Raw genomic sequence first — 20,983 nt, forward strand, 5'->3', positions numbered from 1 at the left:
AATTATACAAATACCTACATATTAAAAAAGTTTTCTTTTTTCCATACTTTGAGCATGTAATTATTTTCTCTTGCATGCAATAACCTTTAATTTTAGGATTAAGCAACTGATTCTCTTTAGTATGGATGGATTTTTTCAAGTGTTAAAGCAAATTTGGGTATTGTATTATGAGTAGGAAAATTAACTTTAGGAAAACCTTTCATTAGTGCATTTGACAGCACACTGAGCAGGTGACAGAAACTTCAAAATATTCAATAATACTTGCAAACAAAATGGATACCAATTCTGTGTACTCTGAAGTGATCAGCAATGCTACTCTGAATTCACCACTCTCAGCAAGAGAGTGACGGGGCTATGTGATTCCTCCTTTGAATATTCGTTGCTTTTGTAGTATTAGTTTTGCAGCAGTACTTAGAAGCCCAATACAAGATCAAGGCCTCATTGCATTAAACCAAAAACTGTAAAGGTTTTCAGTATAAAGGGGTGATCAAACAATGTTTGGAGGGTCAACAAAGGAACAGAAAGGCAGAGTGACATCCCAGACAGTGGCAGACCTGGGGCTGCAGTCTCATGCTCCTGACTCAAACAACTTTGCTTCCTGATGCAAATTATTTGTTAAAAGAGAATTCAGTAAGCAAAGCCATAATTTGATAATGAGATTAGAGCTAAATATGCAGATTTAATACGACGGTTAAAAGAATTCTCTCCTCTTCCTGCATGGACTGCCAAGTTTGGGTCTACAGGACTGACATCTGTTATCTCTATACCTACTTTTACATTTGAAGTGCCAGTGATTTCCCCCTAGACATAGTCTTTGAATGCCTATGGGGAAAACATCAAGGATTTTTAGAACGGCTTGGTTTTCTCAAGATCTGTTTATTTTTATACTTGTTTTACATGAAATGAAAATTCTGTCAGACACATTTTGATTGCATGGAGAATGTTTCAGTCAGAAGACAGCTAAAAAAACCCAAACAAGGCAGCTGCAGTCCTATAGAGTTGAGGAGGGAGAAGAGCAGGAAACCTCCATAATGGCATGTTGAGCTTTCTCCTGTTTCGTTTGAGTGCTGTGAGAAATCTTCTGCCTACTTCCCTCGTAGTGGAGTTAGGTCTTGTTATAAAGTAAAAAGTTGCAGACACAAAGGTAGGATGGAAATGCACAAAGCATCTTATTCCAGAATGGTGATCAGTGTTAAAATTTCAATCTTTTACAATGCCAATACTGAGGGGCTTTTTTCCTCTCCCAGCAAAATAGGCCAGTAGGAACAAAGGCACTGTGCGTAACAAAGACATTTTTTTCTCCCTTCTCCTCCTCCCAACATTTTCCTTTTCTCGCCTAAGTTCAGGCCTGTCCTTGAGGCATTCTACACTGATTCTATATTCTACACACTCAGATGAATCCTGGGAATGAGACTGACTTCTCCTTACTTGCCCCTTCCTAGATCTTGATCTAGTCCTCATCATCTGCCCCATGGCTCATGAAGCACCCTCACTGGGAGCTCTACTTGTCTCTCTGTGAGGTGTCCCCAAGTTCCTGGGAAAAGGCCAAGAAGAGATCAGCCCTCTACCATTTTCTGCCTTGTTGTAGTTGGACCCACCAGTCCACAAGGACACCAAACTGGGACAAGAGCAGTAAGGGACAAAGACAGCACTCCAGCAGGATTTGCCTCTCTTGAATGCTGAAGAGAGTTACAGGGTTACTATGGTGAAAATCATGAGTGCATTAAAAACTAATATTTTTTATAACATTTATTATCACATTCATTCAGAATCATCTTTTGAGACAAATTTACTGGCCAACTCTAGCAAAGAGCACCCTTTTGTAATGTGGCTGGGCCTATATTTTAAGATTTTCTTTGTAGCATCAGTATTTTTGCTCAAGGATTAGTATCCACCCAAATCTGAGTACTTCCCTAATGCTTTTTACAATCATGTATATAATTCTTAATAGTTATACAAAGACATTGCAGAGGTGATTGCTGCTTTAAAATATATCATCTACTTTAAGAACCAGAATGCACCATCATGATTCCTTTAGTAAAAGGATAATCCTAGGTATGAGGATTATCCTATATGAGGTACTGTTTCCTTATGTCCGTTTTTGTCTTCTGGAAACTCAGCTTTGCCTTCCAGTCTCTTGCACAAACATAACCTAACTTGGTTCTCCAGCTGGAATCTTCACAGCATATTAGGTCATGTCTAAGCTATCTGAAATAAATCAAGCTCCTGTCCTATGGGAAATTATCTGAAATTATCCTAATTAATCATGCAATTTCTGATGCAAATGAAGATGAAAAATGGAATATTGAAATATCTCAGCAAAAAACCTTGCATTTGAAAATTATTAAGTATTCTAGAGGATTTAAAATCCCCATAATGAATTAAAATATTTTCAATTTCTTTTGCTAAGACAATATTTTTTGTAAAGAAATAATAAAAATGGTGTATATTTCAGAGGTAAGATTTCTTTTTTTCTTCCCTGACACTCATAGTGCCCATCTATCCTTTCTTACTCTCTTTCCTTTACTTCATTTCCTTTCTGGCAACAAAATTCTTTATTTCTTGACTTTGTCCTGGATCAGCAGCAAAAATTACAAATCAAGTTGTCCTAAAAATCTTTCAAATCTTTCTGGTAGAACAAATACTAGGAGAATTGCAGAAGACATCTCTTCCAGATGAAAATGTTATGCTGGGGCCCCTTAGGACCCATAACCCATCTCTTATCAACATGTATTCAACCAGTAATTTGTATATTTAGAAAAAATATTATATTACATAGTAGAATATGTGATACACAGAAAAATTTAAAAATAAATTTTAGGATCATTGTATCTACAAATAAACAAGTATCATTATTGATTTCCTAGTTCCTAAGAAGGTGTGTTGGTTTTAGATGGTTTTTGGTAGCGAGGGGGGCACAGAAGTGGCTTATGTGAGAAATGGCTGTAAGTTTCCACCATGTCTAGCAGAGCCAATTCCTGATGGCTCTGGACATGCTGCTGGGCCAACGAGAGATGATGATAACACCTCTGTGATAACATATTTAAGAAGAAAATCAAAACAAAGTGGTGGTGTAGGTTTAATTCCAGCCAGAGAAGAGGAGGAGGTGAGAACATGTGAAGGAAACATGGAGACACCAAGGTCAGTAGAGAAGGAGGGGGAGGAGGTGGTCCAGGTGCTGGAGCCAAGATTCCTCTGCAAGCTGTGGTGAAGACCATGGTGAAGCAGCTGTGCCCCTGCAGCCCATGAGGATCCATGGGGGATGCACAGATCCACTCACAGCTCATGGGGGAGGTGCTCATGCTGGAGTGCGTGGATGCCTGGGGGAGGCTGTGATCCAGTGGGAGAGCTGGTGGAGAGATTGGTCCCCTGCTTCCACGCTGGAGCAGCCTGTCCTTGGGGGACTGCACCCCGTGGAAAAGTCACCCATGCTGCAGCTGTTTTGGCAGGACTGCTGCTTGTGAGATTGGAACAACATTGTAGAGGTTCATGGAGAGCTGTCTCCCATGGGAAGGGACCCCATGGTGTAGCAGGGAAGGACTCCTCTCCTTGAGCAGCAGAAGAAAACTTAGGGTTTCACAAAACTGGCCAAAACCCTCATCCCCTGTCTTCCTGTGTTTTTGGAGGGAAGAAGGGAGGGGCTGGGGGAAAACATATTTTTTAAGGGTTTATTTTATTTCTCATTACCCATCTCTGACTTTGTTAGTAACAAATTCACTCTGTACTTCTAAGTTGAGCCTGTTTTGCTCTTGGAGTGGTTTCTCCCAGTCCATATCTCAACTCATGAACCCTTTGTTGGGTTTTATTTTTTGTATTTTGTTTTTGTTCTTTTTTTCTGTTTGTTTTGTTGGTTGGTTGGGTTTTGTGGTTTGTTTGTTTTGTTGTTGTTGTTGTTGTTGTTTTGTTTGAGTTTTGTTGTTGTGGTTGTTGTTTTGGGGGGGTTGGGTGGTTTTGTTTGTTTGTTTTGTTTTTTGGGGGGTTGGTTTTTGTAATTTGTTTGTTTGTTTGGGTTTGGGTTTGGGTTTTTTTGATTCTTTTTCTCTCTGTCCAGCTGTGGCATGGGAGGGTGAGTTGTTTCCATGGATGACTGGAGTTTGGCCAGTGTCAAACCATGACAGAAGGACATGTACTGTTAAATGCCCATTTGTTTAAATGATCCTAATTTCCTCATGTCCTAACCCACAAGGAGTTCTTAGAAAGACACATTTTCTGACTGTCTCTGAGGTGGTAACGTCTGACTTATTAGTTTTCCAGTTTTCACATAATTGTTAATTACTTCAAACAAAAGTGGAAGCTTGGTGGAGAAGGGCAAAAAATGAAACAAGAAGGATTTGGAAAGCTCATGTTTCCAGTCTAACCCCTTCGATAAAGGATTTTTTTTTTCTTCTTCTTTTTGCCTAAATTGTTTCTAGTTGCACCTCTAAGGTCAGAATAAGCCAAGAGAATGAAAAGAACAAGCATCCTGATGAGCTGCCTGAAGCTGCCTGGTGTTACGGATCAGCGTAAAACCAGCTCTCTTTCCTCTGCCTGGGCCGATGTAACTCACTGGAGTGGCAAATTACATCAGACCTACAGCTGTAACCCGACATTATGATTAATTTGATCAGTAATTTCTCCTGTTTTTCATTTTAATCGGTGTGACTATTCTGCTGTGGCAGGTCTTTCAGATCTAATTAAGATAAATTTCAGAGTAAAAGACTTGGCAGAATTTTCGAGTCAAATCCGAGTGTCAAGTGTGAAGACCTGCAGCACTAGTCAATCAATTTCCAGTAAAGACGGCAGACTGTAACTCAGCAATGAACCCACTAACACTTAAGCAAATTTCATAATCTCCAGGCCTTAGTGCTTAGTGCTTAGTTACTCTCTCAAAACATTCTGGCTACCAATAAAAAGGAAAAAGTATTACTGTTTTTAAACACCTGCCTCTGCTAAAACCAGCAACAGTATCCAGAAGTGGACACTCTGATAGATCTCAGCAATCCTGCCAAAAAAGGTGAAATTTAAAAATTTAAAACACAGTCCAGAGTGGCTTTTTCTTTTCTCCCTAGCAGTATCTAGGAGCTGAGCAACCTCTTTTTTGCACAATGAGCCTTAATGATATAATATCTGGGCTATGCCACTTAAAAATATTTCTCCTCAGATTCAATAAGACCTAAGCCCACCACGATCTCAATGTTCACTCAGTCCACTTGCTTCCAAGTAGAAAAATTATTTTGCCACAAAACCAGAAACTTGTGAACTTGTGATGACTTGCCTTTTTTTTTTAATACAAAGAAATGGGGGTTATGAAAAATAGGGGAAAATAAAATAAAGCTTTAGAATATTCTCTACTTCCTCTATAAATTTTTAGAAACATGAGTGAAAAAATAAATTAATATAAATGAATGCTAACAGAACAGATAGACTTGATTTATAAGAGTTCTGAGGGGCTATGTCAACTTTTTCTGTCCTTAAGATCCCCAAGGGTCTTACTTTCTACTTAGAGAGACTTTAAAAATGGAAGACCTTATGGGATATGTATCCTTTCCCAAATTTGTTCTGGGAGGATGTTATTTATTTATTTTCCCATTTATTAAATACTTCTGTTGCTTTGGGGAGTTTATTAAACACTCCCATTTTAGAAGCCAGAGCAATCTGTTTCTGGGCAAATAGTTCCACTCTCCTCTCCTTCAGAGAATTCTCCAGCAAATGGTTTCCATTATTAGCCTCAGCATCTGCCCCTTGGGTGCTAATAATGCCAGTCGTTTTGCTCAAAGATTAATTTCCTTTGCTTTAAATGTGAGTCAGACACCAGTCCTCCTTGTGCTTCTGAAATAGCAACAGCTGCTGAGTATATTTGCATGGACCAGGCAGCCAGAGCTCCATCTGAGAGAAGGTTTCCTCAGGAAATGAGAAGATAGGCTTATAAAGTCTGAGATTGTTTGAACATCTCTGCTCTGTTTAAATGCAGTATTAAACAACTTTACAGGGGGAAGTCCCAATGCATTAAAGACCTCAAAAAGCAGTGAACTACTTGGAAAAGGAAGACTGTTGAGGAGAAGATTTGGAATTCTGCTCACTGTGTGGATGGACACAAACCTTACACACAAATGAAACTAGCTTTTCTGTGGAAATGACATCCACAAATCTCCTGAGAGACATGAATACTAGCAGCCCTCAAACAAGCTAGCCATAGCAGGAAACCACTGACATGTCTTTGCACTGTGCACCAGAGCCAGGACGCAGCACAGTGCAGAGGCTCCTGAGTGTCCAGCCAGGACAAACTGCCATGTTGTCATATCAGAGCAGCCCAGCTAGCGCAAGACCCAGAAATGATGAGTATGACCATGGAAGCACCAGAAGAAGAAAAGAAGAAAGGAGACTGTGGTGCCACTGAAATTCAAACCCAACAATTTCTCAAGCAAAGTTCATGTTTATGAACAGTTAGTAATGTCTGTGTGGTTCACAGAACTACTGCAGTGGCAAAAAGAAGAGCACAAAACCAAGAGTGCCTGAATCACAACAGCATTTGAGGTGGGTAATAACCATGTGTGAGTGTGTCCAAAGCACTCATTTACTCACCATTTATAAAATATTTCTTTGTCCAATTGATTACTAAACAATTTGTGAACAGATTCAATCAGTCATACATTGCACAGTATCTTATGCAGAAGAGGTTAGATAATTTTAGTTAAAAAAAGCAACCCACCAAGATCCCTGGGATTACTGGTATCATAATCTCAATCAAATTTTCTTAATCTCAGGATTCAATGAGCATGAGAAAAATGTAACAAGTCCTGGATGCGGTCTTGGATGCAAACATGATCATAAAGACAGACCACGAGCATAATCCTTGGAAAATTGGCCTTTATGAAACTGACAGAGACTTGGCTGTGACTTCCGCATATTAAAGATATGTAAATATGTCAAAGTCTCAGAAAACACTCAGATTTTCTTCAAAGCTGATTTTTCCTTAGTGAGAAGCTAACCACTGAATGAGGTTGGGTGGAAAGGGAAGGGGTAGTATGTTTTGTGTGACTACCAGAGCCTCAGAGCTCTGTGTATATATTCTCCCTCATTTTCAGCTGAGTATTTCAGCCTCTCTGCTTTTCTTTGTTCCTTTGTTATAAAAGTGTTGAGTTTCCAAATATATTATTTAAGATTAGTATGAAAATTTAATCTGAAGGAAGTTCTGGTTTTGGTATCCTAGAGTTTGCTATTACTTGGAAGGTTTTTGTGCTGTTGTCATTTCCTCACTTCCCTTCTTCTCTATTTTTATTGGGTTTTTTTCTCACTCATCATCTTCCATCAGCTGCGGTTATTGTAGGTAGACTTCTGTGGCAAAAGAGACTCTTCAGGAAAGAGTTCTGAAAACAGTCAGAATAATTTTACAGTAAGAAAATCTCTGGGGGATTTCCTGTTTGTCTGTTCCTATTCACACACAAACAGAACAGTGGAAATCATTGAGAATTCATCCATTCCTATAGTGTAGCTCTCCCTTTGCAGGTCTGGCTATGTGTACATTCATCTTATCCATATCTCCAAAATATGCAGTGAGAGTCAGCACCAGAAGCTAATCTCTTTTTTTGGAGCCAGCTAAATATATTTTGCTGGTGTAAAGTGCCTTATTCTGGTAGTCAAGCAGAATAATTAGCTACTTAGTACCATGGTAATCTGATTTTATACTGCATTTAATCAAGTTCCTATGACTCCAAAATTTTTATTGCATGGAAAATCTGTAAGATGTGGTAACTATCCTTTGAAGTTGCAACATGCTGACCACTCAAGAACCCATATGTTTTACATGTAATAACATTAAATATTCACAGGATAAGCATATTTGGAGAAGTATATTTTCCCAGAAGTAAAGGTTTTGAAGTCCTCAGCTTATGAGATAGGTTGTCTTTCACCTCTGGATTCCTTTGTCTTAATCAACTGACACAATGAAAATAAACATCAGACTGTAATTAACTTTATGAGGAATTTCACCATTTTAGAAGGGAGGAATGAAAGTCTTCTGTCATCTGCCTGACCCACCACTTCCTGAAAGAGGGCTCAGCTTTTAAAAATTCTTCTCTGGTTGTTGTTTCTTGCAAATCAACAGTGACTCTGGTTCTGCAGTGTTTGGCTTTTACCATGGTAAATCTGAAGCATCTTCATTGATGTTCAAAAAAAATTTATATCCTGGTACCTAAAGGGAGGTTTTAAGTCTTTCTACACAATCATTAAAAGACCTTGTAAAAAGGAGTTTTGTAACTACAGTCCAGCCCATTGAGTCATATAAAAAACGTTGATAAAATTAAAGCGAAGTATTACAAAATAATCTGACAAGAATAATTCTGAGACTTTTAGCTGGTGTGCACGGCACCGGCATTATTAATTTCTCATCAGCTAGCAAAGTGCCTCACCCAGGTATACCTAGGCAAGTAACTTTCATTTAATTTGCCTTCTGAAGGACATGACAGGATCTGTACATTTTGAGATGTAATTGCTGTTATCCTTCAGTTTTTTGAAACAAACACAATCATCCTCCTGAATTACTGACTCTCCATGACAATTTTTTGAGGTTGCATTTTTTAAAACTAATATCTTTCAGACAGATCCTGAATAATGTAAGAGGATAAGGCCCACATGAAAAAGTCAAGAATTCAGAAATGAAATTTTAGCTGTCAAACTTTAACTTAGTTGTTCTTTATTCCCTTAATATTCTTCAAACAAAATCTATTTCACTCTAGTTCATAAAGAACATTACCCTAGAGGACTTAATACCTCTGACTTTTTTTTTGTTTGTTTGTTTTAGGTTGATTTTTAAGTTGGAGCATTGAGCATTAAGAAAAATCCACATTCTAAGCAGCTGTTATGAGGAACTGCTACCAAACATGCTCCCTCCTTCCCTCCTTTTTCTTTTCTCTTTCTCTCTCTCTCTCTCTTTTTTTTTTTTTTTTTTTTTTTTTTTTTTTTTTTTTTGTAACTGCCTGTGTGAAGGAAAATAATTTCAGATCCAATCCTCAAGATGGATATACAAGGGTAAATCACCCTTTCCCTGAAGGATTTAGAATAAAAAGAAAAATTTCATGGAGATCTTACCACTGCTCTGATTTGGAAAAGTACCCAAACAACCACATACAAAGTACAACAGCAGTTCCTCTGGAAATATTTCTGAGTGCCCCATGTTTGCATATAAAAGTGTCTCAGAATTCCTGATAATATGACAGCATGCTTGAAGTTTTAATTACTTCTTGGGAAGCTTTAGCAGTGCAACAGTTGCTGTAGAAATTCTGTAGAGATGGCTCAAAGGGCAAAGTAATGATCCTACATACATCGCTTAAGGTGAGGGCTGAAGGAGTGTGCTCAATTCTGCCTTCTCTTCTGATTGTCAGTACACAGCATATGTTTGTGTCTGTGAACAAACTGAGATTTCATGCCTATTTAAATGGTAAAATCAGAGAGGTAAGACCATTAAAACCACTTGTCCCACAATTTATTAGCAAGTTTTTAATGCTGAGCCAGAGCTAGCACCTAATGACTTCTAACTCCTTCACTACCATTCTGAAAGTGTCCCAGTCATGCAACTGGCTTGGCAGCACTGGCTGAAGTCAGCCCAGGGGAAAAGTATTTCATTAAGTGTAATCCTAATTCCTAAAATGTTCAAGGGTTAGTGCTCGAACTAAAAAACCCTCAGAATACTTGGTTCCCTTTTTTCACTTCTTTTGAGTCTGCCACATCCAGACTTCCCTCTGATGAGTAGTTGTGAGCATAAGGATGCTAAAGATAGAGATACACCAAGGTGCCTATGTAGAAGTGTTGTCATAGGCATCTACCAGGAAAGGTTTTACTTACTTTTATTGTACTTCTGAATATTAGTGGTGACACAAGGAAGCTAACAGTTGAAAGCACCTGTAGATCACAGATGAGACTGGAAATACATTCATCTGAGATTTACATTGAGACCAAAGGCTGTATGAGAGTTAAGACCTCAGATTCAGTGTTAGTACAACCCTCTCAAGGTATGTTGTCTGAGATAATCCCACTTCTTCTCTACTCCAACTCTAATTTATGTGTACATTTGCTTTGTTTGTAGGCTCTAATAGCTTTTGAAACTCAATGTTTAGCAGGCCAGGCAGTTCTAGCAAAATGTAGGGTATACAGTTAGTGTGCATACTCTACAGCTGTACCAAGACAATAAAATGTAACAGAAGCAAGCTCCCTGAAAATATCTGTGTCTCTGTATGTCAATAATCTGCATACAAAAAAAGCCCCAAAGCACTCACTCGTGTGATAAATTGGGCATTAAGTGATGCATATGTAGTCCTTAAGACAATACAGAGAAGAAGCTCTAGAAACATTATTCTCTACTCTAAGAAAAAGTTCAGCAAGCAAGGACACATCTCTTGGAGACTTTTAAACCCATTATCTAAACCATTTGAAAAATCAGATTTGATGCAATTTAGTTGAAGCTCAGATTAATGCAGGTTAAACTGGCCACATGCAAGAAAAGCTTCTTGTAAACCAATTCCCTTAATTGTCTAAAAAAGGATTGTTTAATTATTAAGCTAATGCAGTTTTATTTCGGCAGGAAATGGATCCAAATCCATCAGTGTGGATAAAACATTTTAAGTGATGTCTAAAAATTTAGAGACTAAAGTTGAGAGAGACTTTTCTGGTTTCTAAATGCAATTTGACTGCCTAGTGAATGAGACTCCACTCACTTCTCAGACTACCCTGGTGTTCAGAATCACACTGCTTATGGGTACGGTCAAAGCTGTTCTTGCACAATGTGAATGTATCACAACATGTAGTGCAAGAACACCCAACTCTAAGAATATAGGACCACTGGACCAGAGCTCTCCTGTTTCTGCCCAGGACTTCTAAGATGGACTGAGCTGAGCATTAGCATGGATATGGTAGCTGTTGGTCTATTAAAAAATAACTATGTCATTGGAGTGAAAATCTATGAATGGTATTAACTGGCATCCTTAGCTTTGGAATCCATACTAAGAACCTTAGCAGAAGTATTTGATTATTAGCAAGATAAAAATTAGGACTGTGATTTCAACAGGAAAAGTTACACATCCACCAGCTGATAGACATGTCCAGCAGCACATGTCTATCAGCAGAAGATGAAGTCAGGATCCTCTTCTAATGAACCACTAATATTGTTATCTTCTTAAGCTGTCATAAGGGTGATTGCTGGGCAAATGCCATTTGTGAATGTCACATGATGAATCTGTGGAAAAAAATTGGAGTTTTCTATGGGTTTTACAACATGGACTTTAAAAGCAGAAGACCTTTATTCTTCAGGAAGCAGCATCCTAGAACCATCTTTAGGTATGCTTCTCTGGTTTATGAGGCCTCTTACCTGTTCTAAGCTGAATGCCCATAACGATTGAGTAATACAAGGTGGAATTTCTCAGCCTGTGTGGTCAGAAGGCATAACCTTCACTTGGTTTCTGCTTGCAGTGAGAGAGAATGCACATTTTAGACCTTAGGGATTTGTATGTGGTGTCCTACCTGCAGTGGATTTGGTGAAGTAAGAGGAGATGGAAGGCCATGCCCTGGTGACTGGCTGGGTTTCTGAGGGGAGCTGGAGGACTGTGAGGCTGGAGGTGGCTGACTCTGGCTCTGGGACTGTGTTTGGCTCTGCTGTGGTGGTGCTGATGGCTGTGGCTGTGATTGCTGGGTCTGCTGGGTTGGCTGTGGAGTCTGTGCCTGCTGAGCTTGCTGCTGCTGCTGGCTTTGCTGCTGCTGATGCTGTTGGTGCTGGAGCTGCTGAAGATGCTGAAGCTGTTGAAGCTGGGAGTTCAGGGATGAGGTAGCTGTGAATTGAAAAGAAGAAAGGGAGTTATACAAGTTTCAGGAATACCTACGGTGTTAAAGGTATTCTGGATAAAATTCTGGTTCTGTTACTTTGAGGGGCACACTGCTTACTGAGGACAGCTGGTCTTAGACTTCAGGATGTATATGGTAGTTCAGCACGGATGTGTGGGTTTTTTCTAAGGAAGTTGTGGTAGATATTGGCAGCTTGGCTGACCAGTTGGACAGCTGTTCACGCCTCTGGAGAGCCCAGGCTTAGATCAGAAATACCAAGTGACTTGGCCTTTTTTTTCCTCTGCTGGCTGGCAGAAATTGACATCACTTGGTAAGTCAGAGGCCCAGGTCCAGGCCCCACCACCCTCCCGGTGGTCAGGGCCGGGCGTGGCCAGGCCTCTGGGGGCCATTGCCCTAGAGCAGTGGCCCAGGCCGGCCGTGTCCGCTCTTCCTCCCTCGGCTGCCGATGGGGAGAGGAGGAGGATTACAGATCAGCAGTGCTGGCCCTGCCCCAGGGGCCACAGTGGCTGGGCTCTGGGCTTGGCAGCTGGAGCCTCTGGTCTGAGTGAGGAGAGAATCTTGAGAACCTTTCTTCAGAGCTTTAGGGAGCTGATCCAAGTTTGAGTTGCTTTAGATCTGACTGGGGTGGAGGAGGGTCATCCATCAGCGTTCCTGAGCATGCTTCCCTCCCTCCCACCCCATCACCTGCCTGGCCTTGAAGTTCTGGGAGTCAGCTGGAGAGAAAATAAAATACTCTGGGCAAAGACATTAACCCTTTCCCTCCTCCATGGAGGAGAGACTGATTTAAGACATAGGGAAAGAGCATGAGATAAAGTCAGTGAAAGAACTGATAAATACTATTGGAAGAAGGGATGGAGGAAGGGATGGACAGTTTGGATTGGACTTCTCTGGATGTAAACCATGGAGAAATGGACTATTTCTTGTAATATCATAATGATGTCTGAGGGAATGCAGGTTCTAGCCAAAGGTTGTGTACTGATATAATTGAGATTTAATTGAGAATTTTGGATAGAGTACGTCCCCTGGCTCCTGGGGTGAAAAAAAAGGAGGTGTCAGCTTTTGAGACAAAGATGATTCTAGAGAAAAAGTGATTTGAAGTCCCTTAGCTCCTGGGCTAAAGGGAGGTCTCTATTTCCTTTGAGATGGAGATGATTTTAGAGATAAAAGAAGAGAATCCTTATTTTATACTAGAAGAAGCATTCTTAAAATGGTACCCCAAATATGCTGAGGCCTTTGAGTTGTCAGGGGAGAGGCTACTAATGGGTAGGACTGCACAGTCTGCAAAATTCCAGGTGGTTGAAGATTTGTGACATTGAGAGCCACCAGACTGTTTTTTCTTGTGGCAAGTGAAACTCTGGAGAGACTCCTCTCCCAAAGTAATGCAAGATTGTGTCTAGATGGCTGCAATTGACTGAAAATCATAGTTTTCTTTCTATGTTGTGTGGGAAAATAAACAGTTGGTGGTGGTGGAAAGGGTTGGTTTAGAAGTTTCATTTGTTTTTTTTTTTATTTATTTTTTCCTTAGTGTGTGTTAATAAACTATCTGTTTACCTCAAGTTGGGGCTTGCTTTGCCTTTTTTTCCCAAATCCTATCTCCCAGAGGTAAAAGACAGGAGACATTTAAACCACTACACTAAATTTGGCAAAACAGAAATTTGGTGAATGTGAAACCACTACAATGTGGGAGGAAATTGTTCCCATCAATAATAGCCTGTGGTTCTACCTATATAATTCTGTGGCAAAGAGCCAGACTTCCCTGGGGGGCGATGAAAAGCTTTGAAATGTTTGCCCACAGGATGGGGCTCAGAGCTGACCAGGCTCAGACACGCTTATCAGTGAAGCCAATGGGAATATTATCTGCCTGGAGAAAAGAGGAACAGATTGTCACTGTACTTGTAAATATAACAAGAACTCATAACATGAACCAGTGCTTTTATTTAAAGGAGGAGAAAGCCATAGTCATAAAATAAGGGATACTGTGAAAAGAACTTTATCATGTCATTATGCAGTAGGTATCAGGAAATAAAACATTCAGCTGTGAAATTTCTTGTGCAATGCCTAGGGAGCAAAAAATACCTAATAAAATGTATGTGTCTCTGAAATAAGAACTGCTCCTTATAATTCACATCTAAAAGCTATAAATTCCTTCTTGTAACTTGCACTGCTCACTTACTTCTGATAGTTAAAGTCTGTTGTGTTTTGCTAGCATATGCTTCAAATGTGATGTTTGGACGTGTGTGGCTTACATCAACCTGCTGGCACGAAGGAGCAAACTTTATTTCCCAGAGACACTTTCAAACTGACTAGGACATTCATTAAATTCAGGAAGACAGGAAGTGTGTCATAGGGATGTCACTAAGGAAGAGCAGCTTTAAGCAGCAGCAAGAGCATCACAGAAGACTGCTGCTTTCTGGGATTATGTCCTGAAAAGGTCACCTCAGTCTCCAGCCATACCTATGTTAATCAACATCTTAAAGGTTGAATTAGTTAGCTATAAGATCCCAAAAGAAACAGCTTGCAAGGTCATTCTGATATTTTTCACTCTGTACACTGCTTTTCCAGCAGCACCCTGTATTCTAATTTCTATCCACAGAAGCAAAAGTAAACTGGGAATGAACTAAATTTGTTATTTTTAAAGTGGCACTCAGATTTCATGGCCAGAAACTCTGTTGCCCAAGTTATTTGTGGACTGGCAGATAAAGCCAAGTCATCTCCACTTTCTTTTCATGCTGACATCCCTATTTCAGCTTTCTAGATGTCTATGCCCTGAGGCTGAACCTGAGGTCTTGGTACGACTTATGAAATCAATGAGCCATAAACTGGAATAAGAAAAAGAAAAAAGAAAAGAAAATGGAGAAAGATGAGGCAGAAAGGGTAAGCCAGAAAAGGCTGTAGGAAGGAAAAGTGTAAGACTTGATAAGAAGAGCTGTTGGCTCTCCATTCCCATGCTCATAGCTGCTCTAATTTTTCTTTCAAAAGATGCAGGAATCAAACTAGAAATATGCCTTAAAAAGAATTATAGCCATGTGTATGTGACTTCAACAAAGAATCTTAATAATACAAAGGGGGACTGATAACACTAATATATTTCTATCAAGAAAGGTACTCACAGAAATTTTGTGTTTCAACACAAGTCAGGGCCATCAGATTAAAAACATGCATGGTATCTCATGCAAAAGAAATCATCCTGGAGATGTAAGGGAGCACTCCCACCATTTTCCCAATGAGAGTTGGTACCTAAATGCCCCAAAGCCAATAGGGTAGTGAGTGGAAATATAATCCAAGGCATATGAGAACCAAGAAGATGTGTATACAAGAAAGCAACTGCATAGATGAATTAATGGTTCATAGCATGAATAATCTCAGATGGCAAGGAAAACCATTCTATCTGTAGACATGTACATAAGAGGCAGAAAGACCCTTACCATTTCCACAAGGAAAAAAGAAATCTAGACCAGCTCTTGCTATTGTGCAGGCCATTTCTTCACCTGTCATAGCTTAGCAGACTGGATGAACCACTGATAACCAGAACCAAGACTTCAAACTGACCCTTACTGCATGCACAGGCTCCAATATAGAAATTAAATAAATGTCATTCCACAGAAGCATAACTTCTAATCCACATGGCTCATGGAGAGGAATGAGGGACCGTTTTATGTTGTATGTGCACAATTGGACAGGAGAAGGCAAAACCTTCTCATATAGGACTAGTATTCTAGTATTCAAGTATTGCTACTGCTCAATATGTGAATATTGGTGAATGCAGGAAGATCAATATCTCTACCATTCACTTTTGTACTGGAAATGAAAACATTCTTGCTGAGGTAGAAGATATTCCCTGAAGGATAATCTGATTAATGGAGAATAGTTTGGTTCATGGAAAAGTTTCCAACTGCCAGCAACTGCACAAATTTAGTCAAATAACTTCTTGTGTTTTCATGTAATTCCTTTAAAAAGCCTCTCTGAAGCCCCTCAGCATGCTGAGCTATAAATTACATTGAAGTGGCTTAGAGATGTATGATTGGTTAACATGCTGTTGCTAAACAAACAGATAAGGAATTGAAAGAAGGACTGTTAGATCAGAAAAGGTGTTCTGAAAGCCACACAGTAGGTGTACTGTGAAGGTGGATTTAGGGCTCTGGATCAGGCCTGCAGTACAGTGTTCATGCTGCCAGATTGCACTGTCTCTCACAATGTGTGTACTCCACAGCAGGGGTTGTGTCATGTTATTGTTTGCAATCAAATCCAATCCAACTCCCAGAGCTTGCTTGCATAGCTCATCCATTATAAATCGTATACCTGTCTAGCATTTGTCACTTTCTGCAGAGCTTGGAGCCTGATGGAATTTCAGGTGGTACAACAGTGCTATGTCTGCATGTATAAAAGATAACATGCACTGCCTACCACACAGGAATCCTTTTTATGACTTACTGGCTAACAGCTAGGTAAAACTTTGACATATTTTTAATGAAAAGTGCTACTTTCACAATTGCATTCAAGTATTAAAAAGGCTTGCAAAGAATTGCAGAAAGTTATTTCTATGGTTAAAAAGATCAACATAAAGTACATCACTTTAAATGAGAGACACAACTAAGAATGTAGGGAAGCTGTGAAAAACTGAGGAAAATCTACAAAAGCTGCGTGACATTTCAACTCTCCCTAAAAAAATACATGTTGAATATATACCAGCTATCCAAGAAGACAGTAAATATAACTAATATCTATGAAAAACAATGGCGTAAGGGGTTTCAACATCTACAGTTCAACAAACTTCTTACTTGCTGTGGTGTCGAGGCAGACTTCCCATGAGATCACACCATGGTTTATGATACTATTTTCAGCAGATTATATTTACGCATAGTATCAAAGCATTTACATTAGAATAAGAGGCATGGAGTTAAGTGGTGTGAATCAATGGTCAAGAGGCAGTGAAAGCAAACTTTCTGATCTCCTAGGTCATCTGCTGGAATACTTGTCACAGATCTCAGGCTACTTTTTGGATTAGAGGAAGTTATGGCCTAAGGTACATACTCCTCTTTGACTTTCTTTGGGGGATACCTTAGGCATAGTGTTGCCATGCATTTACAATATTAATACAAAATGTGTCATTTCATATTCTGTTCCTCTGCAGATTACCATTTCTGAATTTCAGGAAACTGAAATGAAGTGAGAATGCCCTTCTGCCAAGTAGAGTGTTACAATGGGGAAAATTCACCTCTGAGGAAACCATGCTGAAAGAAGCAGTCTGATCTATGATGGGGGGATGACTGAAGCTTTGTTGTAGTGGTCAAACTGAACAGGGTCTGTCTTCATTTCCCAAGCCTGATTAACAGAAAATAGTAGCAATTGTATGCTGCCCCTGGCTAACATATTGTGTCATAAGTAGGGGAATATCCCTGGTTATACTTTAAGTTAAAACATGCATTTTAATCAAGTTTAATCATAATTCTCCAAAAAGCAAGAAACATAAGTGTGCTCACAAATGTTTATATAATGAAAACAATTTAAAATTAGGACTCCTTTTTCACCTTTCCTTCACAATATAAACTCGGATTCTTAAGACCTCTACAGCGCTTGGCAGAAGATCAGATTAATATTCAGGGATTCAAATTGTATCTAGAATCTGCTCTTGTGGATAAGCTTCATATAATGTCTGATTTATTTTATTAATGTTTTGTGCATGTTTGTTTCTATGTAAAGAAGAAGGGGTAGGAGGAATAGAAAACAATTCTGGCTTACAAACAATTATACTACTACAGCTTCTCTCCTCCTATTTACTTAATTGCATAGTTGTTCTTCAGTGCCTTGATACAGTGTAAAATGGACTAAAAAGAAGAAAATCATACATTAAACCTTTTCCTATTTGACTGAGCACAGAACTTGACTCCTGCCATTTCAAGGGCTTAATGCCTTTTTCCACTTCCCCAGTAATGGAGAATGGATTTGCATTGCCTTAAACTGAAAAGTGTAACTAACTTAAGCATCTGGGCTTGCGTTTGAACTGACATGGCTCGCTTTTCTTTCCACACTGTTGTTTCTCTTCTAATGAGGTTTATTCCTTTCTTTTCTTTGAAACAGATTTCTAAAGATTGAATACACACACTGAACAATCTAATGCAAGTCTGCGTTTACATTCTGTCCCTCCTGGGTAATGAGGGTAGGTTAGCCGTGTTTTTCCATATGCTCAGATTTTCTTTTTGAGAGTAAAATGTGAGTTCTTTTAAATATGTTAGCATCCTCTTTGTTATTATTTGAAAAAATATTCCTGAAGGGTTGGACTTGTGGCTGAAGATATTAGTAATGGGATATAGAGCATATTATCTCTAAATCACTGGTTCAAATTTACCCTAGGTCAATATAGGGAAAAAAAGTCATTGCACTTTAATGGAGCTTTTGTCCATACAGAAGATGTATTAAATCTAGAGAAGTTGTATTCACCCACAGATATCCACAGAGAGCCTGCCTGCACTGGAAGAAGTTTGCCACACAGTCAGAGTAATAAACCGATGGCCCCACAACATCTAATGAGGAAGATCAAAAAGACTATGGTCTTGAATGGCATCAATTTACATCTTTATCTGCATTTTCAGCAGAGAGGCTAAGAATGAAAAGAGTACACAGATCAAGCCATCTTCTTGTCCCTTAAGGTGATCCCTCAAGGTTACAGTTACAAAACACATATGGGGTTATGGGGAGAAACTTGCATTGCCAGTAGTCCTCTGTACCAATTCTGCAGATAAACAGAAGATTTCACTTACTAGTGTTGTCATATCCAGCATCATTCATGAGCACTAAATTCACTTTAAAGAATGTAGGCAATAAAAAGGAAGTATTAAGAAGAAAACCATCATAATTTATATGGTGCCTGTGGTGTCTCCACATTTTGATGAATACTGGAGCTTCCCTGAAAAATGATCTTCCGCATTAAATAAATCTGACATTTTTTCCTTATCAAACTTTAAAATATACAATAATCCACTAAAATCTTAAGGGAAAAATAAAAAAGAGGAAAAAGTTCTAAGGTGGAGAGCTTGACTAATTATCAGGACAAGTATATTTGGAGTAATTCCTACTTTAAGATAATATAGGGGCTGTTTTCCTCTAGTTTATGACAATGCCCTGTGAGTAAAGTTCCATGAGTGTATTGTAAAAATTGCATTAATGTATTTAAAATGCCCAAAGGTAAGCTCAAGAAATTAGACTTTAATAAGCCATTTACTTTCTCAGTTCAAATGGGACTTTAGGTCTCATATTGTACAAATGGTTGAAACATTAACTGGAGTTGGGGTATTATCAAGACCAAGGGATCAATCAGGGTAATTGTCTTGGGATTCTCCTTCTAAGACAGGCAACTGTAAGTGTTTGAATTCCAAAGTCTGTGTGCTGTGTGTTGAACAAGCAATCTAGATATTGTAAATTCCTAAGTTTTACCAGCCAATTTTTTTTTTTTTTTTTTTTTTTTTTTTGTGAAAACATGACTCACAGATCAGGGGTAGTGTCTTATGATTAAGCCCTTATGCCAGATAAAAGCAGTTTTCTAATTACAAAGTGCAGAACCAGTCCCAGATTTTCTAAGAACAGAATAGAAGATCAATTTGAGTGGCATGATATTCCTGCAGAGTGGATTTCCAGACCACATTGAGCCTATAATGATGTTCCTTTGGACGAGAATTTAATGAGGTCCTGTGGACCTCCCAGTTCAGGGGAAAAATTCTTCAAGACTCCTTAACAAGAAACTCATTGATAGTGAAAAGGTTATAATTTAAAGGCCAACACAACCCAACATAAGATTTCACAATTGAAGGGGTATGACAGGGAATGGATGATTGACACAAAGAAATTAACTTTGAAATAACAGTCTGCTGACTCAGAGAACAATGACCATGATTTATAAAGGACATAAGACAAAATCTGGGCATTCTCTGCCCATACAACCTTTAATGAGAGGAACTGTAGCTTATTTTTGCTCTCCTTTACTCTTTCAGATGCTCTTAACATTGATGGGAACCATAATTTCAGTGGCACTTAACACAGACTAAGTGTTTGACCTACTCAAAGTAGCAATACTTGTAGAAAAAGCAACATACAGACCCAGAAGTCTTGGAAGAGGTTGTGCAGAATCCTGTCCTACAGTTCAGAGAGTCACAGGTCCCCAGTCCACCTGGTATTCTGCCATTTCTCCTGACAATGTGCCTATGTGAGGCTTTGGGGCAAAATCGCTTCAAGAGGAGCCTGTTGAACTGCTTGGTGGCTTCAGAGTGATTTTGCATTCTTTAAGATGATAGATCTGCAGTTTCATCTTCTATAATAGTTTATAGTAAATGGCTCTTTGGACAAAGAAATATTTATCCAGTTGTAGCTCCAGCAATGGTTCTTTGAAGATGGGGAGTTACAAGAAGTCTCTTCAAAGAGTCTTTGAAGTGAGTGATGTTTCCTTAACCAAAAGTGAAATTACTGTAAGTGAAATGTACTGGGTATTTTGTACATGTGTGTGTTTGCATGGGTTTTTTTTTTTAAATAATGCAATCAAATAGCGGATCAAAATGTTCATGGTTTAAAAGGTTGGTCTGTGTGCTGAGTTTGTGAAAGTGTCCTGGGAATGGCTGAGGAGAATGTCACATTCTCCCAGCCTCAACCTGGCGAAGCAATACAGGCTACAGTATCCAGCAGGTGACTTGGTATGATTGTTTGCTTTAATGTCTCAGATGCTCAATGTAACCATGTCTCTATCAATTTTCACTTCCAGTCCTTTCTGAAAGAAAAAGACATGAAACTCTGTGTTCTATTAAGAGCTCCAAGAGTCAAGCACCTGTAAATTCTGTTCTTTGTGTATGAATTCCAGCTGAAGAAGTTAGCTGAACAGCAGTGAGAAGAGACCACAGGATGACTCAGAAAATAGCAACATATACACTATAAGGAAAAAGGGGGAAAAAAATGCAGCCTAGCCTACTTCTTCTCTTTACAATCAATAAAACTACAAAAGCCAGTACAAGAATCGGGTGCCAAAATGGCAGTTCTACCTTGCTGCACACAAATTCCCTGCTGGAGCAGTGACTTGAGCTTCAACCCTGTTAACAGGTCCTGTTTTTCTCGATATAAACTTGAACTTCTTCCTTTACCAAGACATGAAAAATTAAAAATAGCAGTAACAGGGTAAAAAAGGTGGGGGAGAACA

The 20,983-nt window shown here is 39.1% G+C and overlaps 1 protein-coding gene and 1 long non-coding RNA gene across 2 annotated transcripts in view; one reads left to right on the top strand and one right to left on the bottom strand.

The window, feature by feature from the left end:
* POU6F2 (POU class 6 homeobox 2) overlaps positions 1-20,983 on the bottom strand; it is a 256,644-nt gene that overhangs the window by 89,258 nt on the left and 146,403 nt on the right. The window contains exon 4 of the mRNA XM_066323042.1: positions 11,491-11,795. Coding sequence (XP_066179139.1) covers positions 11,491-11,795 — 305 coding nt within the window. The remainder of the gene's footprint in view (positions 1-11,490; positions 11,796-20,983) is intronic.
* LOC136363667 (uncharacterized) lies at positions 12,519-13,364 on the top strand. The gene is made up of 2 exons (XR_010744028.1): positions 12,519-12,825; positions 12,907-13,364. It is a non-coding gene; the product is annotated as an uncharacterized lncRNA (long non-coding RNA).

The sequence above is a fragment of the Sylvia atricapilla genome, chromosome 1 (genome assembly GCF_009819655.1).
Source record: "Sylvia atricapilla isolate bSylAtr1 chromosome 1, bSylAtr1.pri, whole genome shotgun sequence".
In the NCBI taxonomy this organism is placed as follows: domain Eukaryota; kingdom Metazoa; phylum Chordata; class Aves; order Passeriformes; family Sylviidae; genus Sylvia; species Sylvia atricapilla.